The sequence below is a fragment of the Vespa mandarinia genome, chromosome 3 (genome assembly GCF_050613455.1).
Source record: "Vespa mandarinia isolate Hongniang chromosome 3, ASM5061345v1, whole genome shotgun sequence".
In the NCBI taxonomy this organism is placed as follows: domain Eukaryota; kingdom Metazoa; phylum Arthropoda; class Insecta; order Hymenoptera; family Vespidae; genus Vespa; species Vespa mandarinia.
In genome coordinates this window covers 9397501-9424275 of record NC_140812.1, presented here as the reverse complement: position 1 = coordinate 9424275, position 26775 = coordinate 9397501, and the positions used below count along the sequence as shown (strand labels likewise).

The 26775-nt window shown below is 25.0% G+C and overlaps 1 protein-coding gene across 4 annotated transcripts in view; it reads right to left on the bottom strand.

Moving 5' to 3' along the window:
- snu (ABC-type transporter snustorr) overlaps nt 1–26775 on the bottom strand; it is a 52384-nt gene that overhangs the window by 4013 nt on the left and 21596 nt on the right. For all 4 annotated transcript variants that reach the window (XM_085655615.1, XM_035874018.2, XM_035874019.2 and 1 more), the window contains 10 exons: nt 13304–13564; nt 10695–11009; nt 9886–9993; nt 5525–5618; nt 3201–3368; nt 2730–2864; nt 2048–2190; nt 1541–1748; nt 916–1093; nt 283–469 (listed from right to left, as the gene is read on the bottom strand). In XM_085655615.1, the coding sequence (XP_085511741.1) occupies nt 283–469; nt 916–1093; nt 1541–1748; nt 2048–2190; nt 2730–2864; nt 3201–3368; nt 5525–5618; nt 9886–9993; nt 10695–11009; nt 13304–13564 (1797 nt within the window). The remainder of the gene's footprint in view (nt 1–282; nt 470–915; nt 1094–1540; nt 1749–2047; nt 2191–2729; nt 2865–3200; nt 3369–5524; nt 5619–9885; nt 9994–10694; nt 11010–13303; nt 13565–26775) is intronic.

Here is a 26775-nt window from a genome sequence, read left to right as displayed (position 1 = left end):
TATTTCATTCAAGAATAAAAAAAAAGTCTAGTGATAGTAATAATAGTAATAATAGATTTTTTCTCTTTTTTTTTTTTTTTTTTTTATATATATGAGTACAAGATGTTACAACGTGTGTAATAAACGGACGTCTATATGTCTTTGTGTTCTTTTTTTTTTTGTAATTGCAAAATTAAATCAAAGAAAAAGAATTAAATAAAGAAAGGACAAAACAACAACAACAACAACAACAACAACAATAATAGAAAAAGATAATATTTACTTAAAAATATTTTAACTCACGTTAGTATAACACCGGGTGCAACGAAATCCGTGAAACTTGGCTCGTTCGATCCATAGATCGGATCCTTGAATTGAATCGGAACGTCAGCCAACTTTGAATTTTCTTTGCACGCTATCAATAGATCTTTGGCGAAATCCCGATATGAATATTGTAGATCCCTCATCAACATTAGGCCAACTTGTTGATCTACAAGAGAATTTTGTAAATAATGCGTGCATTATTATTTGAGAATTAGAAATGAAATATTGAACAATAATAATTGAGAGAACACGTTCATGGTTTTTTACCCTCTTTTCTTCTATCCAATTATTTACATATATGAAAGTTAACTTGTACAATGATTAACATTGTTCAGGTGAATTAATTTAACTTTTTGAGGCATACGATTTTAAAGAAAATGAAAACCCAAGTTGCACAAAAAAAAAGAAAAATAAAAAAAATAAAATTAAACTTAAAAAAAAAAAAGAAAAAACAATTAAATAATACTGTATTAATGAACTGTAATGACTATGAATAATATCAACTTTTTGAGCATAAAAAGCAAAGCAAAAGGTGGGAACAGTTTTTAATCCATCTAATCCAAAAGAGTTAAACCATTGATAACGTTATTATTGATATAATTGAAAACTTACTGGACATATCTAACCAAACTCTGATCTCACTTTGATCGAGAGTTTCATCATCAGCATCCCTTCCAAGTACCATTCGTGCGACTAAAGCATCCGTGAAATTTTCTGTGAAATATAGCATCCCCCATGCGTCACCTTTTCGTACGGCGTCTTGTGCTGCCTCAGGATCCGGATAATAATTCTTTGTCAAATAAATTTACAAAGTATATTAAAAATTACATTATTCATTTCTTTGTCTCTTTTTTTTTCTTATGTTAATCACTTATTATACAGCTCAAGGAAAAGGAAGAAAAAAAAAATACGATCCCATACGATCGAAAGTTACTGATTACAAAAATCAATTTATATAATATTTATTTAAATTAAAATATTCATATTATACTGATTTGCAATATGCGTTTTGTCACATTTATTAATATAACTGATGATCAAATAAATATAACTGAATTTTGTATTGGACACTTTTTGAATTAACACGTTCAAAATTATGACTATATATTAAAAAAGAAACTTTTAATATTTTTGAAATCGGTGACCTTAAATATTATATAGTATAATCCAAGAATGGGTAGAAATTTTCTAAATATCGACGTTTATGTTAATCGGTATTGTTAATAAAAATCCTTACCTTTATAATTGTATCGTTATTGAGAAATTTGAGATATCGACAACTCAGTAAAGAGAAATCACAGCCTTCCGAGACAGGGCACGTCATATTTTCGAAAAAAATTTCGTGGTTAACTATAGCCAATTTTAAACCTATTGGATCCCTTCCAATTGCCAAACAGAAGAGTATCACTTGCATGACTGGCAATGCGAAGATGAACAACATAACACTGAACAGTAAAAAAAAAAAAAAAAAAAAAAAAAAGACAAAACAAAAATTAATTATAAAAAAAAAAAATTATGAAAAGAAATTAAAAAAAAATAAAAATGGATATTTCATTATTTTTATTTATTCATGTTTTATTTATTCACTTCTGACAGAGAATTCTCTTTTTTCTTTTCTTTTTTTGTTTTTCTCTTTTATGCATATCATTTTTATATTTTTTTTTTATTTATATATATATATATATATATATATATATATATATATATATACATATGGAATAATCGACATGGCTTTCGTACTTACCCGATATTTCTCCACATACGTAAGAAATTTTTTTGCAAGAGGGCCCTTATTTTTCCTACGCTAGTAATATTGTAACAATCTGTAAAATTACTACATTCCAGCGTTGAGTCGGCTTTACTTCCGTGTAATGATTTGTTCGTAAGCTATCAAAATCAATAATGTTTTATATTAATATAAAATACATATATACACGCGCAGAGAGAGAGAGAGAGAAAGAATCTCAAAAAAGATTTGATCCATGCTTCAGGCGCATAACGAAAGGATCACATAGAACAGCTTTTTAATGAGAATAAAAAAAAAAAAGAAAAAAAAAGATTTACCTTTTTTTTTTTAATTTAATAATAATAACGACCACTTTAAAGATTATACGGGTAATAAATTTTATCGTATTTAAATTTACTTCTTAAATTGATTAAGATAATCATTGGTTACTATTGAAAAAGTTATGAGATCCTTTCGAAATATGGATCGCTTTCGAAATGTGGGTCGAATCTTTTAAGGACATCCTTTTATACACATTATTGTGCACGAAGTGAAAGTTAGGACAATTCGTCTTTCTTGTTTCTCTTCTTTCTTTTTTTTTCTTTCTTTCTTTCTTTCTTTCTTTCTTTCTTTTCCTTTTTTCTTCAATATTATCTGTTAAATTATAAAAGAAAAAGAAAAAATTCGTATAACTTCTTACGTCATAATGATTGCCAACCCCATTCGTCGAATCATGAATGAGGACTTCTTTGCTTTGATAGAAATTCAAACCAACCACACCAGATTCTTCGGTGACGTAAACTGGTTCATCCTTCTTTCCCCAATTTAAAGAAGCCTGAGAAAATGAGGGAAAAATTGATAAGATTTTTTTTTTTTTTTTAATTGATTATTCATCATTTATATTTAATAATAATATATTTTTTATTATCGTGATAAATAATATTCTTTTATATTCGTTTATTTATTACTAAATTTAAAAAGAGAGAAAATAAAAAACGTAATCTTGAAATAAACAATGAATATAAATATTTATTCTTCTCATCAAATTGATATTATAAAAATAAATAAATAAATAAATAAATAATTGAATAAATAAACGATCATATTCCATTAATATAGAATATCCAATCAATTAGTTAATTAACATTATATATAATTGTTATCCACTTACCAAACTAATATTGTTCGAAATATTTAATTCCGTTGTTGGTTGGGCGTATTGACCTTGTCTCCTGGATAGTTTTAAAAAAACATCCTCGAGCGATGTACAATTGTACATCGTCAGAAGTGCCCGTGGTGATTCCTCGGCTAATAAACGTCCACTTCTCATTAATCCGATCTGCAATGAGATAGAAAAAAAGAAAAAAAAAAAAAAAAAAAAGAGAGAAAGAAAAAGAAAATAACAAATTATTTTACATACAAACAAGTTACATACAAATGTATATGTGTATGTACATATCAGAGACGTACATATCTAGTGTGAATTATGTATCGTTAAGAAAAAAAAAAAAAAAAAAAAAGAAAACGAAAAACAAAAATACATAAGACTTTAACTTTGAAGAAGAATCCAAAAAAAAAAAAAGAGAAAACATAAATTTATTATTAAAAAGATTTTATACTTTTTCTTTCTTTCGAATACATTTTTTCCGACAAATACTATTTATTTTTTTCGGTTCTTTTTATGTCCCTAACATTCCACCCCCACCTCTCCTTACTCCTTCATAATGTTGGAATGCAAAACGAATGAGGCAATAATTGCATTATCCTACATACATCTCTGGCATATCTACGTAAATACATATATGAAATACATATATATGTATGTACTTATATATGTATTTAAAAATTTTTGATCTATCTAATGCATCTATCTAATTACGATATAAAAATATATAATTCGTACGTTCCGTGTGGGACGAAATAATATCGAGAAAAATTCCACCCATATTTATCGTACATAGGTACAAGGGTTATCTAAACGAGAAAACTGATCGATTAGAATAACTTTGTTTTTTTTTCTTTTTCTATTTTTTATATTTACACTTACTATATTAGTTAAACGAGCATCGAATTATAATTGATCAGAGTAATAAATTTGTTTTGTTCTTTTTCTTCATCCTACTTTTTTTTTTTTTGTTTTGTTATTTCGCGAAGAACCAATCCAATTATAATAATTTCTAAGAAGAAAAAAAAAATTTCCTTCGTTTCAACGAAGTTGATCAATATTTATTTGACCTTTCACTAATATAATTATAGTATATACATTATAATTATAGAGTATTCATACCATATATATAAATATATATATATATATATATATATATATAAAATAAATATATATATATTATATATATTTATTTTATGTGTATGTGTGTGTATGTGCGTGTATAGTATATGAAACTAATTAAATGTCAATTGTATAACTATGTTATTATATTGCATATCATACTATCTTATTAGATCGCCACATGGTTCATTACTTTCAATGAAAAAATTTTCTTCGATATTCAAGGTAATGGTTTTCTTGAAATGATCGTAAACAATATTGTGTAATAATTTGTGAACTAACATCTATGAATATATACATGAATATGTACATATATACATATATAATTATTTATACTCGTATGATTCGAAATTTGTTATGTATGTATTATGAATTATTAAATTATATATGTTTGTGTATATTGCGATCCTTATTGGACTAAATGATATTTAGATTAGTTTGAAAATTATTTAGCGAATTTAATTACTTAAGTGCGTTACTTATTTTTTTTTTTACTTTTTAATTGTTCAATGGAAATATTTAAAGCAAAGCTACTCAATGATAATCTATTCATATTAATAAAAACACGTTAAAGTGCAAAATGATAAAAAAATTTTTCTTTATATCTCGGACTCGAGTTTTTAATAATTTAAAAAACCTGCCAAAATTCAATTTGTTGATAATAAATATTTCAAATTTCTAATCAATGTTTCGAAGAAAAAAAAGAAAAAAATAAACAAATGATATCAAATACATATATATATATATATACAAATCGAAATTTACTTTTTTTATATTTTTTCATCCGCCTCACGTTCCTATTTCATAATATTTAAATTATACAAATGGATTATTTTTTTTTTTTATATTAAAATTGATTTTATCAAAAATAATCGTTATATCATTAGATATGAACTCATGTTCATATAAAATTTATTTTTTCTTATTCCTCTCCACAAAGGAACATAGTTATTGTTGTTATTGTTTGTTTCAAAACCTGAGAGATACATTATATAAATTTAAATATTACGTACAGTAATAAATCTAAATACTACATAATAAGTTTTAAGTTAAAAAATTTGAATCAGAATAATTGAATAGATAATAAATTTACGATGTTCATTAAATATTCATAAATTTTATATAAGATTTAGAAAGAAAATTTAGAAGGTGTATTTAAGATTCCCTCCCCCTCCCCCTCCCTCTGCCCCTCTCTCTCATTTTCTTACCGTATGAGCTTGTCGAGCCTCTTCGATATAATGTGTCGTAATGATGACTGTCTTGTTGCCATCTTTGGTTATCTGTACTAGATGATTCCAAATGCTGAAAGTCGATTTTATCTTAATTAATTTTGATCGAACTGAGTCAGTATATTATATATAAATATATATATATATATATATATATATATATATATATACAGTTTGTATATTTAGTATATAGAAATATACATATATATTATTTTCATTATCTCGAGGTATAGGAAATAAATGATAAAAAGAAATCGAGAGAGAAAAAAAAAAGGAATGTCTAATAAGAGATCGTTTTGTAAATTTATATAATTTATATATAATTTTATAATATACCTTTCAGTATAAAGTGTTATCAATTATTTTTACTAAAACATATAAAAAGATTGTATTTGATTTTATAAAAAAAAAAAAAAAATAAATATATAAATAAAAAGACAACAAAATCTTTTTTTTTCTTTTTTTGATTAATTATGCTATTGTAAAACTTTCATATATTTATCTATATGGAACTGGTTCTCTCTCTCTCTCTCTCTCTCTCTCTCTCTACCTTTCTTTCTCTCTCTCTCTCTTTCTCTTTCTCTTTCTCTTATTTTACGTATGCATGTAAGAATGTATGGTAAATGAAAACAATTTGCAACACTTTACGTGGACCATTTTGAATATTTTATTTCAATGTTTCCCAGTTTAATGATAAATAAATTTTTTTTTTCCGATAAAACTCGATCATTCTTCAATACATATATATATATATATATATATATATATATATATGTATGTATATAAAGAATAGAATAATTTTACAATATAATTTTTGGATCGATAATAATCATGAAAGTATTTCACGATTAATATTTTTCAATGAGACTGGATGAATTCCTTTGAGTATCTTATTAAAAAGATAAAAAGAAAGAAAAAAAAAAAGAAGTAGGAGTTGAACAGAACGAAAAGAAAAGTAAATCATAATTTCTGGACTGATCGTCATAAAAAAAAAAAAAAAAAAAGAAATAAAATAAAGAAGAAAATCTAAATACAGATTGTATCGTATTTGGATTAATCATAATGATCGTAAGAATTTTTGCGTTTAATATTTACATTTTGAAACTAAATAGTAAAGAAAGAAGAAATCACAACGACAAGGACGACGACAACGACGTCGACGACGACGACGACAACGATAAAGACGAAGACGACGAAAACGAAGACGAAGATGAAGGCGACAATATCTCATGTATTATTTAAATGATCATTCGAGCGTAGACTTTTTTTTAACACGTCTTAGGCGTAACTTAGCTATCGTCTTTTTTATAATTCCTTCGAACCTTGACCTATGACACTTACATTAAGTAATATTATCTCGAGAAACAACGAATTACAGTATACTAGATGATTATAGTTGGTAACATCAGAATTCTATATTTTCACATCAACGATCAAACATGATGCAATTATAACCCGAATGTTTTCGAGAATTACATTATATCTCATATATATATATATATATATATATATATATATATATATATGCGTACGTATACGTATACGTAGGAGTATGAAATATATATGTAAATAGTTTGTAATATATTGAATGTAACGTCATGGATATTTGATTTGAAAATTTTTCAATGTGTGACCTATCTATATATACATCTATAGATAACTTCGTGAAAAATTATGATCGGATGAACACGAACGAGACTGCGATTGCATTGAGATTATTTTTTTCTTCTTTTTTTTTTGGTTTTTTTTTTTGTTTTTTCTTTTCCAAGGTCGTCGTAACCTACGTGGAAATGTACGATACGAACGATATCTTATAAGATCGAGAGCACGTTTCGTAGTAAGAAATAAACAGAGATTGTTCTTAAGTACAATTATTAAATATGATTTTTTTTCTCCTTCCTTTTTTTTTTCTTTATGTTAATTTTTCGCTTATACCTTTAATTCTCTTTCTTTTCGTTACAAATTCATGCGACCTTTTTTTTTACTTCCTTGTTTGTTTCTTTTCTTTCTTCTTATTTTCTTTTGTTATCTTTTTTTTTTTCTTTTGTTGAATTCATTTATAAATATGAATATAATAGATATGTAGGTATTATATACGTACACATGTAAATACGTGTGTCAGGTTTCGATAAAAAAAAAAAGAAAAAAAAAGAAGAAAAAAAACAATATCATAATATGTTTCTTCTTCTTCCTACCTTCGAAAAATGTATAAATTTTAGAAAGAAATTATTTAATTAATATAATAAATATAGTATGAGTATATTTATACGCGTACATGCAGTTAGAATTTCGATGAGATTATATAATGAAATATACAAATGTAATCGATGTTTTCTATTTCATCATAAAGATTAAGTATTTCTTCTTATTATTTCCTTTTTTTTTCTTTTTTTCAAAACGTTTTACGAATAATATTAAGTTGATGTATGATTAACGTTCGTACACATACACACACACACATATACACAGATATGTACAATGTTGAGATAAATTCTAGCATGCAAAAATATGCGTAAGAGCATTTACGATCTTGGACATGCGGCGGAAAGAATTAGAAAAGAGAGAGAGAGAGAGAGAGAGAGAGAGAGAGAGAGAGAGAGAGAGAGAGAGAGAGAGAGAGAAAGATAGAAAAAGAAAAAAAATATAACGAGAAAAATTTACAAGAATTAATGACTTTTTTATGATCAGAGAAAGTAGATTATTTTTTTACGAACTATCGTGTACGCGTGCGCGTATTTGACCCGACCATTAACGAGTATTATGCGAAAATATTCTTAGCCTATTCGTACCGACATATATACATAATACATATATATATATATATATATATATATATATATATATATATATATATTGATACATATTAAAACGAATAAAAGAGTATAAAGAATGTCATGATTTATATAGAAAATAATCCGTTAAACCATGGTAATAGGATTTAATTTATAAAAATGATTTTACGGCGACGGATTAGTATAATCGTTTCGATGTTTTTGAAAAAAATTGAAAGAAAATAAATAGAAGAAAAAAAAGAAAAAAAAGAAAAATGAAAAGGAAAAACCATTTTACGGTATCCAACTACGTAACCCAATCTATAAACGTAAATATATGATGTGTTTCGAGTCATGATTCGAAAGATGCGATGTGAATTCGAAAGGGAAGCAAGTAGTTTCGTTGTTAACTTTCTCGTCAATTCGTAATTGGATGTCGCCATTATGTCCGATAGGCCGTTCTTTGCATGAACGGCCATTACCGATAACATCTTCTATTTTTCTTTTTCTTTTTTCCTTTTCTTTTTTTTCCATGGATGATTAGAAAAAGGGAAAAGAAAGGTTGCGATGTTAAAAAGAAAAAAAAGAAATAAATGTAGAGAATAATTATATGGGAAAAATTTTTTTTTTTTTTTTCTTTTCTCTTTTTTTCATCGTTTTAATGACAAATGATAATTGTAAATTCAAATAAATCGATCAACAAGTTTTTATCATGAATGTATAATAATGATTCTCGTTCTTGATCCTTCGATTATCTTTTTTTTTTTTCTTTTCTTTTATATGTATATATATATATATATATATATATATATATATATATATATATATTTATTTATTTCAATTATATCACAGATAAATTATATTCGATCTCGATAAAAAAAAAAAACAAACAAAAAAAAAATTGTAAAAAATATTGCATCCAAACTATGCGATGTTAATTCGCATTTTTCTTAGAAAATATTATAAAAAATATAGGAAAAAATCCAAAATAAGATATTAATATACGTATATATATATATATTATTTAATTTATTATATGTAAATGAAAAATATTTGAATATATAACAAAATTGAAAAAGAGATTTTAATAAAAAAAAATTTCTTCGCATGTAAAATAAATGAAATGAAATCGTATGATTATAAATTAAAAATATAGCCCTTTTTTTTAATTTTGCATAGTAAAGAAACGAATATAAAACATGAAAGAATTTCTCTCTTATAGTAGTCGTCGTTCGTTCCTTTCAACGTTCATTCGGAGATAGGAGAGAAAAAAAGAAAGTTAGAAACGCTTAGCTAAACACAGACAATATTTGATCATGTATCTATCCTAGAATCGATTCTATCATTTACGATGATGTGCTTTTAAAATGTTATATTAAATTTAAACGGACAATAATATAATGATTTAAATTAATTTTTAAAATCAACGTGAATCAAGTTAAATGAGTTTTGCCTTTGTAGAAATAGATTTATAGAAATATATTAGAGTAATTATTAAAATCATTAAAATCATTTTTAAATTAAATATTTAATATTTATTATACTTTTAATGAAATGCAGAAAACTTACCTTTGTCTGAGTAATGGATCAACGCCCACGGTTGGTTCGTCGAGTATTAAAAGTTCAGGATCGTGCATGAGAGCCACTGCGAACGATACCCGTCTTTGTTGGCCACCACTGTTAAAAAAAAAAAAAAAAAAAAAAAAAAAAAAAAAAAAAAAAAAAAAGAACGAAAATAAAAACGAATAAACGAACGAAAAGATTTTTTTTCGAATAAAAGGAATATTCTTTTTTTTTCTTTTTATAAATAATTAAAAGAAAAAAAATAATTCTCGAATGTAAGAAAAATTTCGAAAAATAATTCTGTTGGGTGCCATTTAAGAATCTTACAATAAAATAATTAAATGAAAAAAATTTTTCTGTTATATTAAAGACTATTAAAAATTATTATTTTAAATCATATTCGATATTTATTAAATAATGCTTGACATAAAGTAGAAAATCATATATTTTAAATACTATTCTTTAGATTTATTTCTCGTTTTTGATATGTGTTGCAAGTGATTCTTTTTTTTTTCTTTTTCTTTTTTTCTCCAGACGAAATATATACGAACATAATTATATATATATATATATATATATATATATATATATATATATATATATATATATATATATATATATAAGAATATTTCTTGAATATGCTAATGCAACATATAATAATTCTATCAAAACGATTCAATGTTCTTTCTAACAAATTTTAATTGTTACGTTTACAAAAAAATCGATTAAGCGAATTTGGCTGCGCCAATAGAATTTCATTGATCGTTGATATATATATATATAAATACATACAACATAATTATACTATTACTTACCTGAGATTTTTGACAAGCCGATTTTGCGATGGCAAATCCAAAAATTGTAATAAAAAACGTAACCTATCGACAATTTCAGCGGTGTCCATGCCGAATATCCAACCGAAGTACAACATAGTTTCGCGTATAGTAAATTCACCATATAGGGCTATCTCTTGTGGCATGTAACCAACTCTTTTCCCAGGTACACCGGAACCCTTTGTACCCGGTTTACCACCTAAAACCCAAATCTCTCCGGAATTCAAACGTCTTTGTCCAACGATGCAGGATAATAATGTTGTTTTGCCACAACCACTGGCACCCAAGAGACCGTATCTATAGAGAAACAAACATCAAGGTTTTCAACTTTAATCATTTTTATTTATACAAACTCGTTCGGATTATCTCCATTCGTCTCTTTCATTTTCAAAGTCAAAAGGATCGATTTTTAAAACATGTTCTTCAAAATCTTTATTCTTATTTTATATAATTTTTTTCTTTTTCTTTTTTTTTTTTGTTACAAACCTTGGAATCATTAATTCCATTTCGACTTGACTTTTGATAAAAATTTTAAAAGGTTTTATGTGGTTAGGGATGGGGTGGATGATTCGATACGTGCGTGAGTTTTAGAATTCATTGATAAGGATAAAACGAGAAAGTTTTGTCTTCGATAGTAGTATGATATAAAGAAAAAAAAAAAAAAAAAAACCTGTAATCATATGTATTTCGTGGTAACATAATAGTTTCATAAAAATTGAAAGATATATTACACGGTAACACGTTTCGAAGAACGTTTCACAATAATTTCTCTATATCTAGTTTCGCGCGGTAATAAAATTCACATTCTCAATTATTCCTTAGGAAACTTTCCTTTCGTCGAAAATGGTAAAAATGATTTTACGTTGGTAGTTAATATTACGAGAATAGACATACCGAACGATTATTAACATTACTGTCTAATTTTATCATGGGGAATAAAGCGGCAATAACATTGAACAGATCTTTAGACATTAAAAAGAAAGAGAGAGAGAGAGAGAGAGAGAGAGAGAGAGAGAGAGAGAGAGAGAATTTTATTTAATTTCAATAATAATTACAAACGATCATCTAGAAATAATTCGAGTAAATTATTTTCTATTGTTCTTGAAAAGATACTTTTCATGCTCTATTTTATTAATAACCAAAGCTTTTAACACACACACACACACACATATATACACACACAGAAAATAGCTGCTACATGTGTCATTTATTTACATAAACAGAAAACAATTTTCTTTGTATTGTGTTAAGTGTTGTTTTTTACGTATCATTTATAAGAACGCACGATAAATTTATTTATCAAAATGAGAAACGAGATAGATAGATAGATAGATAGATAGATAGATAGATAGATAGATAGATAGATAGATAGATAGATAGATAGATAGATAGAGAGAGAGAGAGAGAGAGAGAGAGAGAGGAAGAGAGAGATAGAGGAAGAAAGAAAAATAGATAAAATATATTTCAATTTCCGGTTTTCGTAAGATCGTTTCCTTTGTCAAGAGCAACTTTCAACGTTTCAAGAAAGATAAATGAAATAACGATGTAGTATGCATGTACGTATATATTCTGTCTAATAGGATTCCAATTACGGTGACGTCATTAACATACCTCGAGTCGACACATTATAATTCATTTTCTTTTGGGTTGTCTTTGGAATAATAAATAAACTCAATGATTCAACGTTAACACGGAAATAATATCGGTATTATTCCAACAATTAGAAATTATAGCAACTATATCAAATTTCATCTAACGAGTTATGGAAATTTATATTTTGATCGAATTAACATAGAAAATGAGAAAATTAGGAAAAAGAAAAAAAAAAGGAAAAAAAGAAGAAGAAAGAAGAAAAAGATCAAATGAATTTAAATATCTATTTTTAAACTTGTTTGTCAGGCGATAATAATCAATATAGAAACGTTGTTTATTATTATTTAATATCCGATCATCAATCAAGGGATTGCGCGAGATGAAAACAAAAAGAGACTATTGTCATGTTGTTGTTGAAAAATAAAGATAATTATTATTTTTCTATCTTGTTATCTTCTTCTTTTTTTTTTTTTTTGAAACTTTTAACGATCCGTACGATCTTAGAATATGGTCACTAATGATAGAGATAAACCAAGGGATAATTATCCGATAATTTACGATTTTCCTTATAAAATGCAAGAAAGTTTCGGTCAGTGTTACTAATTCGGTATGCTGTTTCGATTAGTTTCTATTTTTATTCTTTCCTTTTTTTTCTTACCTCAAAATACGAAAGTTTGCTTAACCAGTTTGAAGATATTTCTTTCGATTTATTGTACCAATTAGAAATATATGTGTAGATATACGTGAGTAATAAAAAAAAAAAAAAAAATATATATATATATATATCTATTATTTTTTGTCGTTACTTTCTCGTTTCTCTTTTAACAAACATATATGTAATGTATTATAGACATTCGTATAGACATTCGTTTATATATATATATATATATATATATATATATATATATATATATATAAAATTTGATTGATCGATGAAAAATAAAAGAAATTAATATATTAATAATTTATAAAAGAATATATCTAATTAATTTACTCACATTGATCCTTTGGCTACCGTCATACTGAGATTTTGTATAACGTGATTTGGATTTTTACTACTGCCATAAGTTTTGAAAGCGTGTCTAACGCTAACAGCCTGTTGTCGATTCCATGCTGGATTATTTAATCCTGGCGTAGCCAAGACTGGATTAGTTGTAACCATTGTTAGATCTATGTTACTCTCTGCGTTGTTTTGAATAACGTTCATTGAGAAATTTGGGTTTATTATACCCCCACCGCCGTCCGCGGTACTGTCCCCACTGAAACATGAATAAACACAAACATCAGATCATTTTGATGAAATTTTATTTCATTTTTAAAAGTACGATAAATATACATATATATATTATACTTGATTATAATGATTTACATTTTGATTGAGAAATTTTATTTTCAATATTTAATCATTTTTATAATTTTATATTTATTTATTTAATAATTAATGTTTATATACATACATATATATATATATATATATATATATATATATATATATAGGTATATATTAATATGATTAATTTATTAATATATATATATATATATATATAGGTATATATTAATATGATTAATTTATTAATATAAATTTATATAATTTGTAATATTATTATATATATATATATATATATAAATTATTATTATATTATATAATTTATATATGATATATTATGGTATAATGTTCTAATCAAAACTAATTTATATATAAATATCATCACATATACAAACACATATACACGCATGTGTCAATAATAAGATATAAATTTATTTTCAAAATTTAGAAATATATCTACAAGGTATACATATACAATATATATATATGACGTACAATTAATGGATACAGATATCCATTCGGGACAGCCTTTGAGCAAGGTAAATCGATCTTGTAAATCTTACTCAGAATACAAGGAACTCGTATCTCCGGATAGCAAACAGTTTAGAAAGAGCAAACGAGAGTATTACATAAGAAGGCGGCTTTCTTTTTGCCGTGTTGACGATCGGTCGTTTCATTGGACAACGTATATATTATATACATATATATACATACATTTCATTTTACGCTGTTCTTTCATTTAAACACTATACTACGTATACACACACACATATATATATATATATATATATATATAGTGTACATTCAAACACATATATATAACAATATGTATTCTCTCTCTCTCTCTCTCTCTCTTTATATATATATATATATATATATATTTATATATATTGTAATATATTGTAATACAATTTATATGTATATATTTTATAATATATTGTATTACAATTTATATGTATATTTTAAAATATTATTTAAATATAATATATAATTATATATATATATATATATGTATATATATAGTTAGACACATTGAATATTGTAAAACAAAACTATAAATTTAAAAGAAACTTTCTCGACAACTACCTAACTAATAATATTCGTCATTCAACTACTTGTCAGTGTCATTTCTATCAGGAAATCTCGTTTCTTCGGTAGAACCAAAACGGAAAAAGATTAATAAAGTATCCTGCGGTTCCGGGCAATCGATTTATCGATAACTCGTATTATGCGGGAACTGTTTTATAATTATCTGCAAGTACTTATCGATACTTAATCAAACTTTACAAGGATCTTACGATTCTTTTACGATTCTATTCTATTGTATTATATATATATATATATACACATTACGTCGAATTATGGTGCCAATTAAAAATAATAATAATTAGGTAAATTATACCTTATCGATATTTCGTTCTCTATTGAAAAATAAAATATTATTAAAATTTTATTTCAATCGATCATGACTAATTAAACTTATTAAATATAAAATATATTTAATTTTTCTTTCGTATTTCCTCGAAAGTTGACAAATCAATCGATATGAGTTACGTATGTATATATATGAAAATATGATCATATCACGTTTATGTATATTTATGCATGTACGTATACTTTTATGTGTTTGTGTGTGCGTATACATTTGTGAATTTTTGCGGTTAGAGCGATTAAGATCGTAGAATATTTCAGATTGGTAAACATTGGTCGTCTAGTTTCTTTGTAAAAAGTTTCACGATTTACGTGGAAGACAACTAATTGATATTTTTCGAAACTTTCCATATGTTAATCTATTCGTATCTTTATCTATCTTTATTTAGCAAAAGAAAAAAGAATAATCGTGCCTATTTGATGTCTATATAACTTCCACGTATAAATATATTTTGTATTCTGTAAAAGGAAAGATCGTTAAGTGTTTTTTTATCGATGTTCGTGTATAAATAATTTCCTCTAACTTGTGTCTCTATGTGATTATTGAAATTACCGATCAAAAGTTTCTTATTTCTTTTCTTTTCATTCTTTTTTCTTTTTTTCTTTTTCTTTTTTTTTTTTTTTCTTTTTTCTAAATCGAACGACCTTAATAATCTCTTCTGTCGATTTTATTATCGTTCGTCTAATTTTCTCTAACAAGTATATATTTTATATTAGAAAAAAAAAGTCTTCGCAGAGTGACCATGCATTTATTTTTAATTAATTATATCATTTTAATAAACTATCTTTCAAAAAGGAACTATTGAACTATTAAGTATAAAATTGAAGTAGATAATCAACGAGATATGTAACTTATGCAGTATCCTATGTAGAAAGAAACATTAATACGTAATTAATTAGTGAAAATTAATATTTAGTAAAAATACAAGTGAACATTATAAATAAAAAAAAAATTAAACGTATTAAATTTCAAATTTTTATCAAATCTATGAGGATTTCAATAATCTTCTTTATTATTATTGTTATTAGTTTTGTTATTAAAAATTAATTTTTTAAATTATTACTTTCAATTTTATATTCGAACTGATTAAAGTGTATAATTAATTATAAAAAAAAAAAAAAAAAAAAAACAAAAAAAAATATAGAATATTTTACAAGAAAAACTATAAATTATTCAAATTTTATTTTAATCGGAAATTCGGTATTTTATTTTATACTATTGAAATATTTGACATATGAAAACATAAACATTTTATTAATCTATATATATATATATTATTTATACGTGGAAAAGAGTTACATCAATAATTTTTAATATTAAAAAAATTCATCCATCTCCAAATCCATCAATGATAATGGTGGTCATAATTTAGGCCAATTCCTAATTAATTACAAAATTATTACACAAGATTATTATATTATATATCCTTAAACAATTTTCTTTTTTCTATTATTAATAATAAAAAGAAAAATATTTGAAATAATATAATCAAAGAAGAATATGTAACAAATATTTATATATACACGAATATCTTACGAAACATATGTCCACGTATTAAACATGTATATATGTATAGAAACATACGGTATACATCGAGTACACATGCTCATAAGTTTCAATGAAAGTAACGAAGAGAAAACAGAGAAATAAGAAGAAAAAAAAAGCAAAAAAAAAAAAAAAAGAAAAAGAAAGAAAGAAAGAAAGAAAGAAAAGAAAAGAAAAGAAAAGAAAAGAAAAAAAATAAAGAAATAAAAATGCTGCGAATAGCAAACATAAATTCTGATAAAATAATACGACAAATTTTTCATTAAGTTTGTCAATATCAATCTATAAACATAAGCATATACTATACGTATGTATATACATATGTACGTACATATATATATATATACATATATATAAGTGCGTACGGACGTACGTAACATGACGACGCTTAGTATTCGAAAATCGAAGTCCAAGATGGCGGACACGGTGCAAACAGAACGGACTATAGTGGTGCAAAGATTACGCAAGTCGGCATTCCGTAGAACGCGACGTATCGCGAGGACGCGTGAGGAAAGAGTACGCTCGTGAGTTAGTTCGTTTTCTGGGCCATGGTCGAAACTCAAATTCTCGGTCGGTAAACGCGTTGATCCCACCCGTTGGTATCTCTTTTGCAAGTGAAAGATATCTTACAAGAGAAAAAAGAGGAGGATACATAAGAGACTTTCCCCAGACTTTTATACGACTTTTGTCCGACTTCCTATCTCACAAGAAAGAACACGTGTATCTTTTACTCACTTGAGTATATGTATACATATATACACACACACACACACACACATATATATATATATATATATATATATATATATATATATATATGCCTTATCACTCTCTCGTTTTACGACGTCATTTAAAAATCTATCGCCATTGATTATTTTTAACGACAATAAATTTTCATTATTCCTTTCATGTATGATTTATTTGGTTATTCTTTTTTTATAATTTTTATTTTTACTTTTTTCTATTCTTCCTATTCTTTTATCATTTTCATTTTTTTTCTTGTTCTTTTTTTGTTTATTCTTTGTTTACGAACTTTGAACATATAAATGTAAATGAATTAAGATCCTTTTTGAAATGTGATTGAGAATTATAAAAAGAGAATATATATATATATATATATATATATATATATATATATATATAGATGGCTTGATAAAAACAAAAAAATAAAAAATAAACAAAACAAAAGAATAAAGAATAAAAAACAAATACATAAAAAAAAATTCATTCCATATAAACATATAAATAATATATTAATTTGGATCTTGCAAGTGTCATCGAGATCATTTATTTCTTTTATAATGCAACAAAATTGATTTTTATATTTATAACTTTGATGAATACAAAACGTATATACGCATTCGCCTTTTAAAAATTAATTTTCCTCCAAAGATCCATTTTAGAATTATAATATCCTATAAATATATATCACAGTAAAATAATAAGATACCATTAGAATGAAAATAGATAGAAGTATTTACATTGAAAATGATCACTTTCACGTTTTTATATTTCTGGACTGACTGATCCACAATGTTCAATTAATGTAATTAATACCATTTAGATGAATCAGATAATGTGCATAATCATATTACAATGTTAGGTGTGGTTTCCGTAGTATATTTGTCATTTGATCGTTCATTAATCCTATCACGAACTATCATGAACTATTATCAACGAACGAAATATACATATGAAGTATTTTTTTATTTACTTTTATTTATTTATTTCCTTTTTTTTTTATGTCGAATTCAGGTAAACATTTTATGTTAAATAATGACAATAATTCGTAAAGAAATTATCACCTTTTTATCCTCTATCCTCTATTCTCTATTTCCCTCTCTCTTTCTCTTTCTCTCTCTCTCTCTCTCTCTCTACCTCCCTCTTTCTCTTTCTTTAAATTGTAAATCTTGGTATCATTCTCATTTCCCATTGAACCTTACATAATCCGATAGAAAGTATCGAAGATAATAATTGACCGAGGACATTCGAATGAGTCAACCATCGTTTCGTCGAAATAATGTAGAAATCAAAAGTGAGACGTGATTTATGTATATATATATATATACATAAGTACATATATTTTATATATACATATAAGTACAAATATTTATAAAAAAAGGAAAAAGAAAAACATCCCCTTCTCTCCAAAAAAAAAATATATATATATATATAAACGTTTCATTTTCTCTTCTTCTTCTTCTTTTTTTTTGATTTTACCAGTGGATATTATTTATCAGCTAACGTTTTATGTTGCCTGATGGGAGAAAGAATGAAAAGAAGAAGAAAAAAACAAACAGAAAAGGAAAAAAGTAGAAGAGAAGAGAAAAACAAATTCTAAAAGGAAACGATCACGTGGGAAGTAGAAATCGGGGTGGGGAGGGTCGCTGGAAAGGTTTTAGTGGACAAGTAGGATATAGTGTGGTGAGGGGTGGGGGTAACTTGAGGATTATAACGTTATATGTACGTGTAACTTTTAAAAAGATGGCTACACGTTTAGATAATACATACGATGTCCCTCTAGGTCTCAAACAAAAGCTTATTTGTTAGATTTAATCGTGATGTGTGGTAATATAATAGATACATTTTATATCGATAAAGGCAATGACCACGGTCATATATGTCAATGATTCTTTTATGCCAAACGGACGGGCTATCGATTATATAAATACGTGCGATGATTTTAATTAATTGAAATGTATTTGTTACGATGAGGAAAAAAAAAAAGAAAAAAAATTATAAAAAGAAAAATCTTTCCCCTGATCGCTCCTCGTCGACCCATCCCTATCCACCGCTAACTTAGCCGTTCGAAACGATTTGACCTTGGACATAAACATGATACACAGTCACATCGGATATTGCAAAGTTGCTGACCTTAACTGACCTTGCTGTTTTTTTTTTTTGCTCACTCCCTCTCTCTCTCTCTATCTCTGTTTGTTTGTCTGTCTCTCTTTTTTTTTTTCATTCATTTTCTTCGTTCTTACTTTATACTCGTTTACGTGTTTATTAATCTCTTTCTTTTTTTTTTTTTTTTTCATTTTCAAAATAATTCTCCTTTTAACTCTCGTTAACGACTAGACGTTTCACTATTGTAAATTTTTTATTTCCTTTTTTTAATCTTTATTCCTTTCTTCCTTTAATCAGAAGGATGATTTAGTATATATATATATATATATATATATATATATATGTACATGTATATTATATGTATATATGTATATACATATATGAAATATTTCACATGAACGTTCTTCGATTACACCATATTTCTTTTATAATTTAAAACGAGTCCTAACCTTGACTCAATTTCCATTGAACGAGTACGATTGTCCGTATTCTTTTACGTATTTGATTTTATAGTTCGAGGCATGGGTCATAAGTATGCGTTCGGTGACACCAACCAAAAACCACGACCTTCCAATCGATTTCATCGTACTATATATAAGTACTATATACATACTCAATGTATGTATGTATAATATATATGTAAATGTGTCCGATGGATTCTTTTATCTTCGTAATATATAATACATAGATAGTTTCATTTATTTTAATGTATATATATATATGTATACAAACAATCGATTTTTATATCTATCACGTGACGATCGATTTTCTATTATTTTTATTGTTTCTATTTTTTTTCTTTTTTTTTTTTTTTTTTTTTTTTTTTAATTTAATTTAACTTAATTTTTTTCACGTAATTAACGTTCATCTCGATATTTAAATTGTGTTCAAGTATTATAATTTTATTTTACTTCGTTTTTATTTTTATTCACATATATATATATATATATATATGTGAATATATATATATATATATTATTTCAATTAATTAATTTATTTTTACGTAATTATTTCAAATTTGATTATTCATTTGCTATTATATATTTATGTTCCTCTTAATTTTGCTTTTATTTTCTTTTCTTTTCAAACAAATTCTTTTCCCAACATGTTTAAATCTTACCAACTAACAATTGACTGATTTTCTATCGCATGTCGATGCCACTTTAAGAATAAAAATCTCTTTTAAAGGATAATACGGTCAACAAGAGAGTCCCATTCATGGGCAATTTGTGATACGTAATTCTTACACGATTACGTGGCAAAGGGATTGCAATTTTTTTTTTCTTTCTTTTTTTTTTTTTCTTTTTGATTTGAAATATAAAATAACGAGAACAATGATAGCCAATGAAATTAAATTACATAAGTGACAGTTTTCTTTCATACGTAAGTACATAAGTGGATACATACTTAGTTGAACAAAAAAAAAAAAGAAATAAAAAGAAAAAGAAAAACTAGGTTATATAGAATTTTTTTTGATTTCATACGATTGCAAAGGTCACTTTATCACCTATTATTATTATTATTATTATTATTATTATTATTATTATTATTATTATTATTATTATTATTATTATTATTATTATTATTATTTTTATTATTATTATTATTACTATTATTATTATTATTATTATTATTATTATTATCATTATTATTATTATTATTACTATTATTATTATTATTACTATTATTATTATTATTACTATTATTATTATTATTATTATTATTATTATTATTATTATTATTATTATTATTATTATCTTAAGTCGCCATTTTTGCAATCTAATTTGCATTAATGAAATCTTCAATGATTTATATATCGAAGAAAAAAAATTCTTACTTAATTGTCATGCATATCAAATGATTTATATTCGTGAATATTTTTAATATTTGAATTAAGTTTTATGATATATTATATATAAATACATATAATATTACCCAACATATATTGCCCAAAAATTGCAATGTCATCGTTTTAATTAATTATAAATAAATAATATCAGCGGATGTATTTTTATTCGAGGAAAAATATCTCTTATGTCTTGTATCTAAGTAAATGAAAATATATAGTATTTTTTCATTTTATTTTTTTTTTATTTATTCGAAAACATTTCATATTTTATATCCAAATAAATATTACTATGAAGTATTTTTTCTCTTTTCATTGAAACATTTATATTTGTATGACAATTGCTTTATTTGATATTTAAAATTTTAACGAAAGTAATATTTTTTTCGATTGAAAATTTTACGATACAAATTTTCATGCTTTGACCAATTCAACATAATATCTATATATTTATATATTTTTAATTAATTTTACTTAACTCGTTGGTATGGTATGTATGTATATATAATAGGATTCTATGTACATGTGTAACTCGGTAACTTTCGAGGAAGCGTTCGTTTTCATTGAAACGTGAAAGCGTGCGAAACTTCAGACAACAATCGAACCTACGTCTAACATTAAATTGGTTTGAATTATTCTCCTAATCTTCTAACAATGTATGTATTATTGTTCTTTTCCCGATATATTCTCTCTTTCTCTCTCTTCTTTTTTTTCTTACTTTTTGAAATGGTTTGCTCGTTAAAAAAGAAAAAAAAGACAATGAAAATTTTTTTCGAAGTTTTATCCCTTTTTCAAACGAAAAGTTAGAAACGACGTACATTCGATAGGAAAAATTTATAAGATATTTAGAAAAAAAAAAAAAAAGAAGAAGAAAGAAACGATTCGTTCAGAGAAAAAATTACTATTAATTAAAAAAAAAATATATGCTCTAATTAAATTTTACATGAATTTTAATTATAAATCTTAATCGAGAAAATCGAAGAATGCAATAACATTTAAAGCAAAATCGTAAATTATATATATATATATATATATATATATATATATATATGTATATAAAATTTAAGATTTTGCTTTTATATACATATATATATAATATGTATATATAAAAAAAAAATATGATTGATATGATTGACGATACATAATTCCTAGATGATAAATATAAAAATCGAATTCTTTCCGGCTTTAAATCCTTTCAGACTTTTAAATCGAATTAAAAAATATTATAATCTTACGATTTGTACTTGTAGTTTTCTTGGCCTGGAAGAAAAAAAAATTAGCTAAAGAAGTCTCGAAATTAATTGCTTTTAAAAAATCATTTTGCAATTTTGCAATTCACCCAGAAACTTCTTCATTCTAACAATCTTATTTTCATACGGAATTAATTATTTATATTATTCACAGGAAAGATCGTAAACATCGAGTTTATTATAATTTTTTTTTTGGTCTTTTTTTTTTTTTTTTTTAGAAACGTAAAAAATTTCTTGGTCTTGTTTGTTTATTGATCCTCCAAGAAAAAAAAAAAAAAATTTTTTAAAATAGTCTCAAAGTAATGATATTGATCCCACTTACTGTTTGTTTAAAAAAAAGAAAAGAAAAAAAAAGAAAAGAAAAAAAAAGAAAAGAATAAAAAAGACCGCTCATTAAAATAATTGCAACATTTCATCCATCATTCATTCATTTGCAAAGATCAATATGAAGCACAAAAAATATCATTTACAAGCAAAGTCTGTTATAGTGCAAAAAAAAAGAAAGAAAAGAATAAAAAAAGTGCCCATGAAATGTAATTTGTAACATTTGACATTTAATAATAATTACGTGTTTGTACGATTGTTCACAATTCGTAATTTAGATCGTTAGATCCTATAAAGAACTTACTTTTCTTTTTTTTTTTTTTTTTTTTTTTTTTAACAACACTTACTATCCTTTTTTTTTTTTTTTCTTTTTATTTGCTCGATTTGCTTGATTGCTTTTCTTATATACTCTTATAGATAATTAATATAACGTAAATATAAAAGGAACAAAATCATTTTCATAGAAAACGAATAGATTCCCTAAATAGTTGAGATGAGAGATTAACGTACCGTCGTACCTCGTCGATTTTCTCGACAGGATGACATTGCAGTTTCCGCGTTAGATAAAAAGCATTAGAAATAGTAATGTACAGAGTAACGATCGACGAATATGAACGCGATCGTAGAATGTAATCAGTTTCTTTTTTCTTTTCCTTTGTTTTTTTCCTCCCCCCCTTTGTTTTTTCTTTTCGATATTCTTTCCACCGGGACTTACGACGATTTTTCTTTTTTATCGCATTCTTCTTTTTTCTCGAACAAAAAAAAAAAAAAGAAAAAAGAAAAAAATTCCTTCATCGATTCCAATAAAATCGACGAATGAAATTTTTATGATCGATTTACGATCTATTCGTCGCAAAAGAAATGATTTTTATTTTTTTGTGTTTTTTTTTTGTTTTTTTTTTCCTCTACACGAGATATTTACGAAATTTATTTATTTTATTTTATTTTATTTTATTTTATTTTATTTTATTTTATTTTATATTATTCTTTTTAATCTTTCTTAAAAACATAAAAATAGAAAAATATATAATTTAAGGACGAATATATCGATTTGTCGAGGAATAATCTCGAGGAAACGATCGAATAAGAACAAATTTATTGATCATTATTATAACAGAAATATGTACGAATAAAAGGACGTTTCTCTTGTATAAAAAAAAAAAGAGAGAGAGAGAGAGAGAGAGGAAAAAAGTTGAGAATTTCATATTGTAAGAAATTCTATTGGATTTACCGTTGCGAGAAGATGGAGACGGTATTGGACAATACTTTAGCGAGTGCACTTGGCAAACACTTGCATTTTCCTTTGTACCTTCTAGAAAGTATATTTCTCTCTTGGTCTTTCACGTCGTTCATTCGTAGCCTTACGACCACACCATCCTCGTCGTCATCGTCGTCATCGTCATCGTCATCGTCATCGTCATCGTCGTTGTTGTCGATGATTTCTTTGTGAAATTCTTTCAAAGCCGTCTCTGTCTAATGCACGACTAATTAACGCTCCGATGATTTTATCTAACGCTTTAACTACACCGAAGACAATCCCGTAAGTAATTTCTTTCTTTTTTCTGTTCTTTCTTTTTTATTTTCTTTTTTTCAATTTTTATTCGAAATTATAATAGAAAAGGACTCTTCGCCGTACGTAAAATTACTTATGTACATATTTACGTATAATTTTTTGTAATTACTTATATATTGTACAATGAATATGTAAAATAAAATTTTTAAATCCTTCGCGCTTCAATTCGAATTTAAAAATTCCCAAAAAGAAAAAAAAAACAAAAAGAAAAAAAAAAAAAAGGAAAAGATCCATTTAATATCTCTAATATCAATGAATTGTATCTATGTATGTATGTATGTGTATATGCATATTTATATACTCATCTTTATATCTTATTGTAAACTCAATAAACTCACAAGCACGAGAAGGTGAAAGCGAGCCACTGATGCCAATACTACACCAATAACTCTGAAGATTTTAATACGTCTTTTTTATTTAACGCTATATACTCCAACGAGAGAATCAGACTCTGACCATTTAAAAAAATGAAATAGAATTATCTTTTTATATTACTTTTTTATTTAACACATGATACTACAAGGACCGAATAAATTAAATCTATGATGTACGAAGACTAATATATTCTATTTTTTCCCTCAACAAATCAAATATTCACCTTTGAAATGTTTTGAAAAAAAAATAAAAAGAAAAAAAAAAGGAAGATAAAAATACAAAATGTTACAAAATCTTATAAAATCACATTAAGTACGTAATTAACCTTTCATATATCAATTAATCGATATACGATATCTTATATAACATATTATATAAAATATAATTCGATTAGATTTAATATAATGTCTAATAATAAATTAATAAATAATTATTATGAATATCATCAATCACAAGTATATTTTTTCGAATGTACGCGTAAAATAAAAAACGAAAGTAAATAAAATAAAAATCATGGATTTCAAATAAATCTCTCTCGTCATACTTGAATTTAAAAAAAGAAAAAACATCGATCTTCGTTACGTTCAATAAGAACGTTCGAAATTAAAGATTTCGATTAACCATCGTTCAATTTCCAAATCTCATCTGTTATATCTCGTAGATCAATTAATTTTATAAAATTTCTATATATATATATATATATATATATATATATATATGTATATATACACACACATGTACAGAAGAGAAATTTTCTTTGCTTCAGTGTTTTGACATTTTTTAAATAAATTAAAAAATATAAAAATCGTACGATACAAATTATTTCGTTCATTATTGATCGATCGATAATAATACGATTCTCATAAAATTTTATCGTGCAAAGAAAACGTACAGAAAAAAAAAGAAAAAACAAAAAAAATTAAAAGCAATAAGAAACAAATGTTCGATACTTTTAGTCGAAATTTTCCCACGAATTTATTGACGAGGTGTTTAACGGGAGAAAAAAAGAAAACAAAAAAAAAGTGATATTCAAATTGTTAACATATAATAATGATCGAATAATGTTGTTATTATTGTTTTTTCTTTTTTCCATTACTTCTTCTTTTTTTTTTTTTTTTTTTTTTTTGAATATAATTCGATCATAAAAATTTTGCGAGAGTTCGCGATAGATGAAAACTCTTTAAGAAGATTTCTAGAAATTCTATGGCGTCTAAAGAAACTAGGCTACTTAAGATTATCGGATAAAGATCTACGTTTATTGTTATACGGTATCTCTAGGATGATTAAGATCTAAAACTTTCTTTAGGTAACTAACTAACGATAATATATATTAGAAAAGAAAACTAAATTAAAAATTACAAAAAAAAAAAAAAATAAAAAGAAAAAAAAAGAAAAAAACACGAAAAAACTTTTCGTTAACAAATCGTTAAAGAAACTTACGAAAGACTCTATTTAGTGAATTTCCATTTCCAAATCGAATTATATTAATTGAGACCCGATTGCTCTCTCGACTCTATATACATACATATATATATATATATATTCACGTATGTGTGTGTATATATATATATATATATCGGATATAGGTACCAAAATATATAGCAAACGAAATTATCTCTCATTTATGAACGTTTACGCAATCGATTGAAATGTACATCCGGATCATTGATATTAATGAAGTATGTCGAAGTAATATAAAAAAAAATAAATAAAAAAAAAAAAAAAAAAGAAAGGAGAGAAAAAAATTAATAAAAAGAAGGAAAAGAAAAACGAATCCATAAAAAGAAAACGAAAAAAAATTCATTGACATTCGTAATCATTAAGATAACATTCGGTCACATTTCTAATATCGATCAAGGAATCCCTTTCTCCTGGTTTTCAAAAAAAAAAAAAAAAAAGAAGAAAAACAAAAATGAAAAATCACTTTTTTAATCACTACCTCTAACACTTA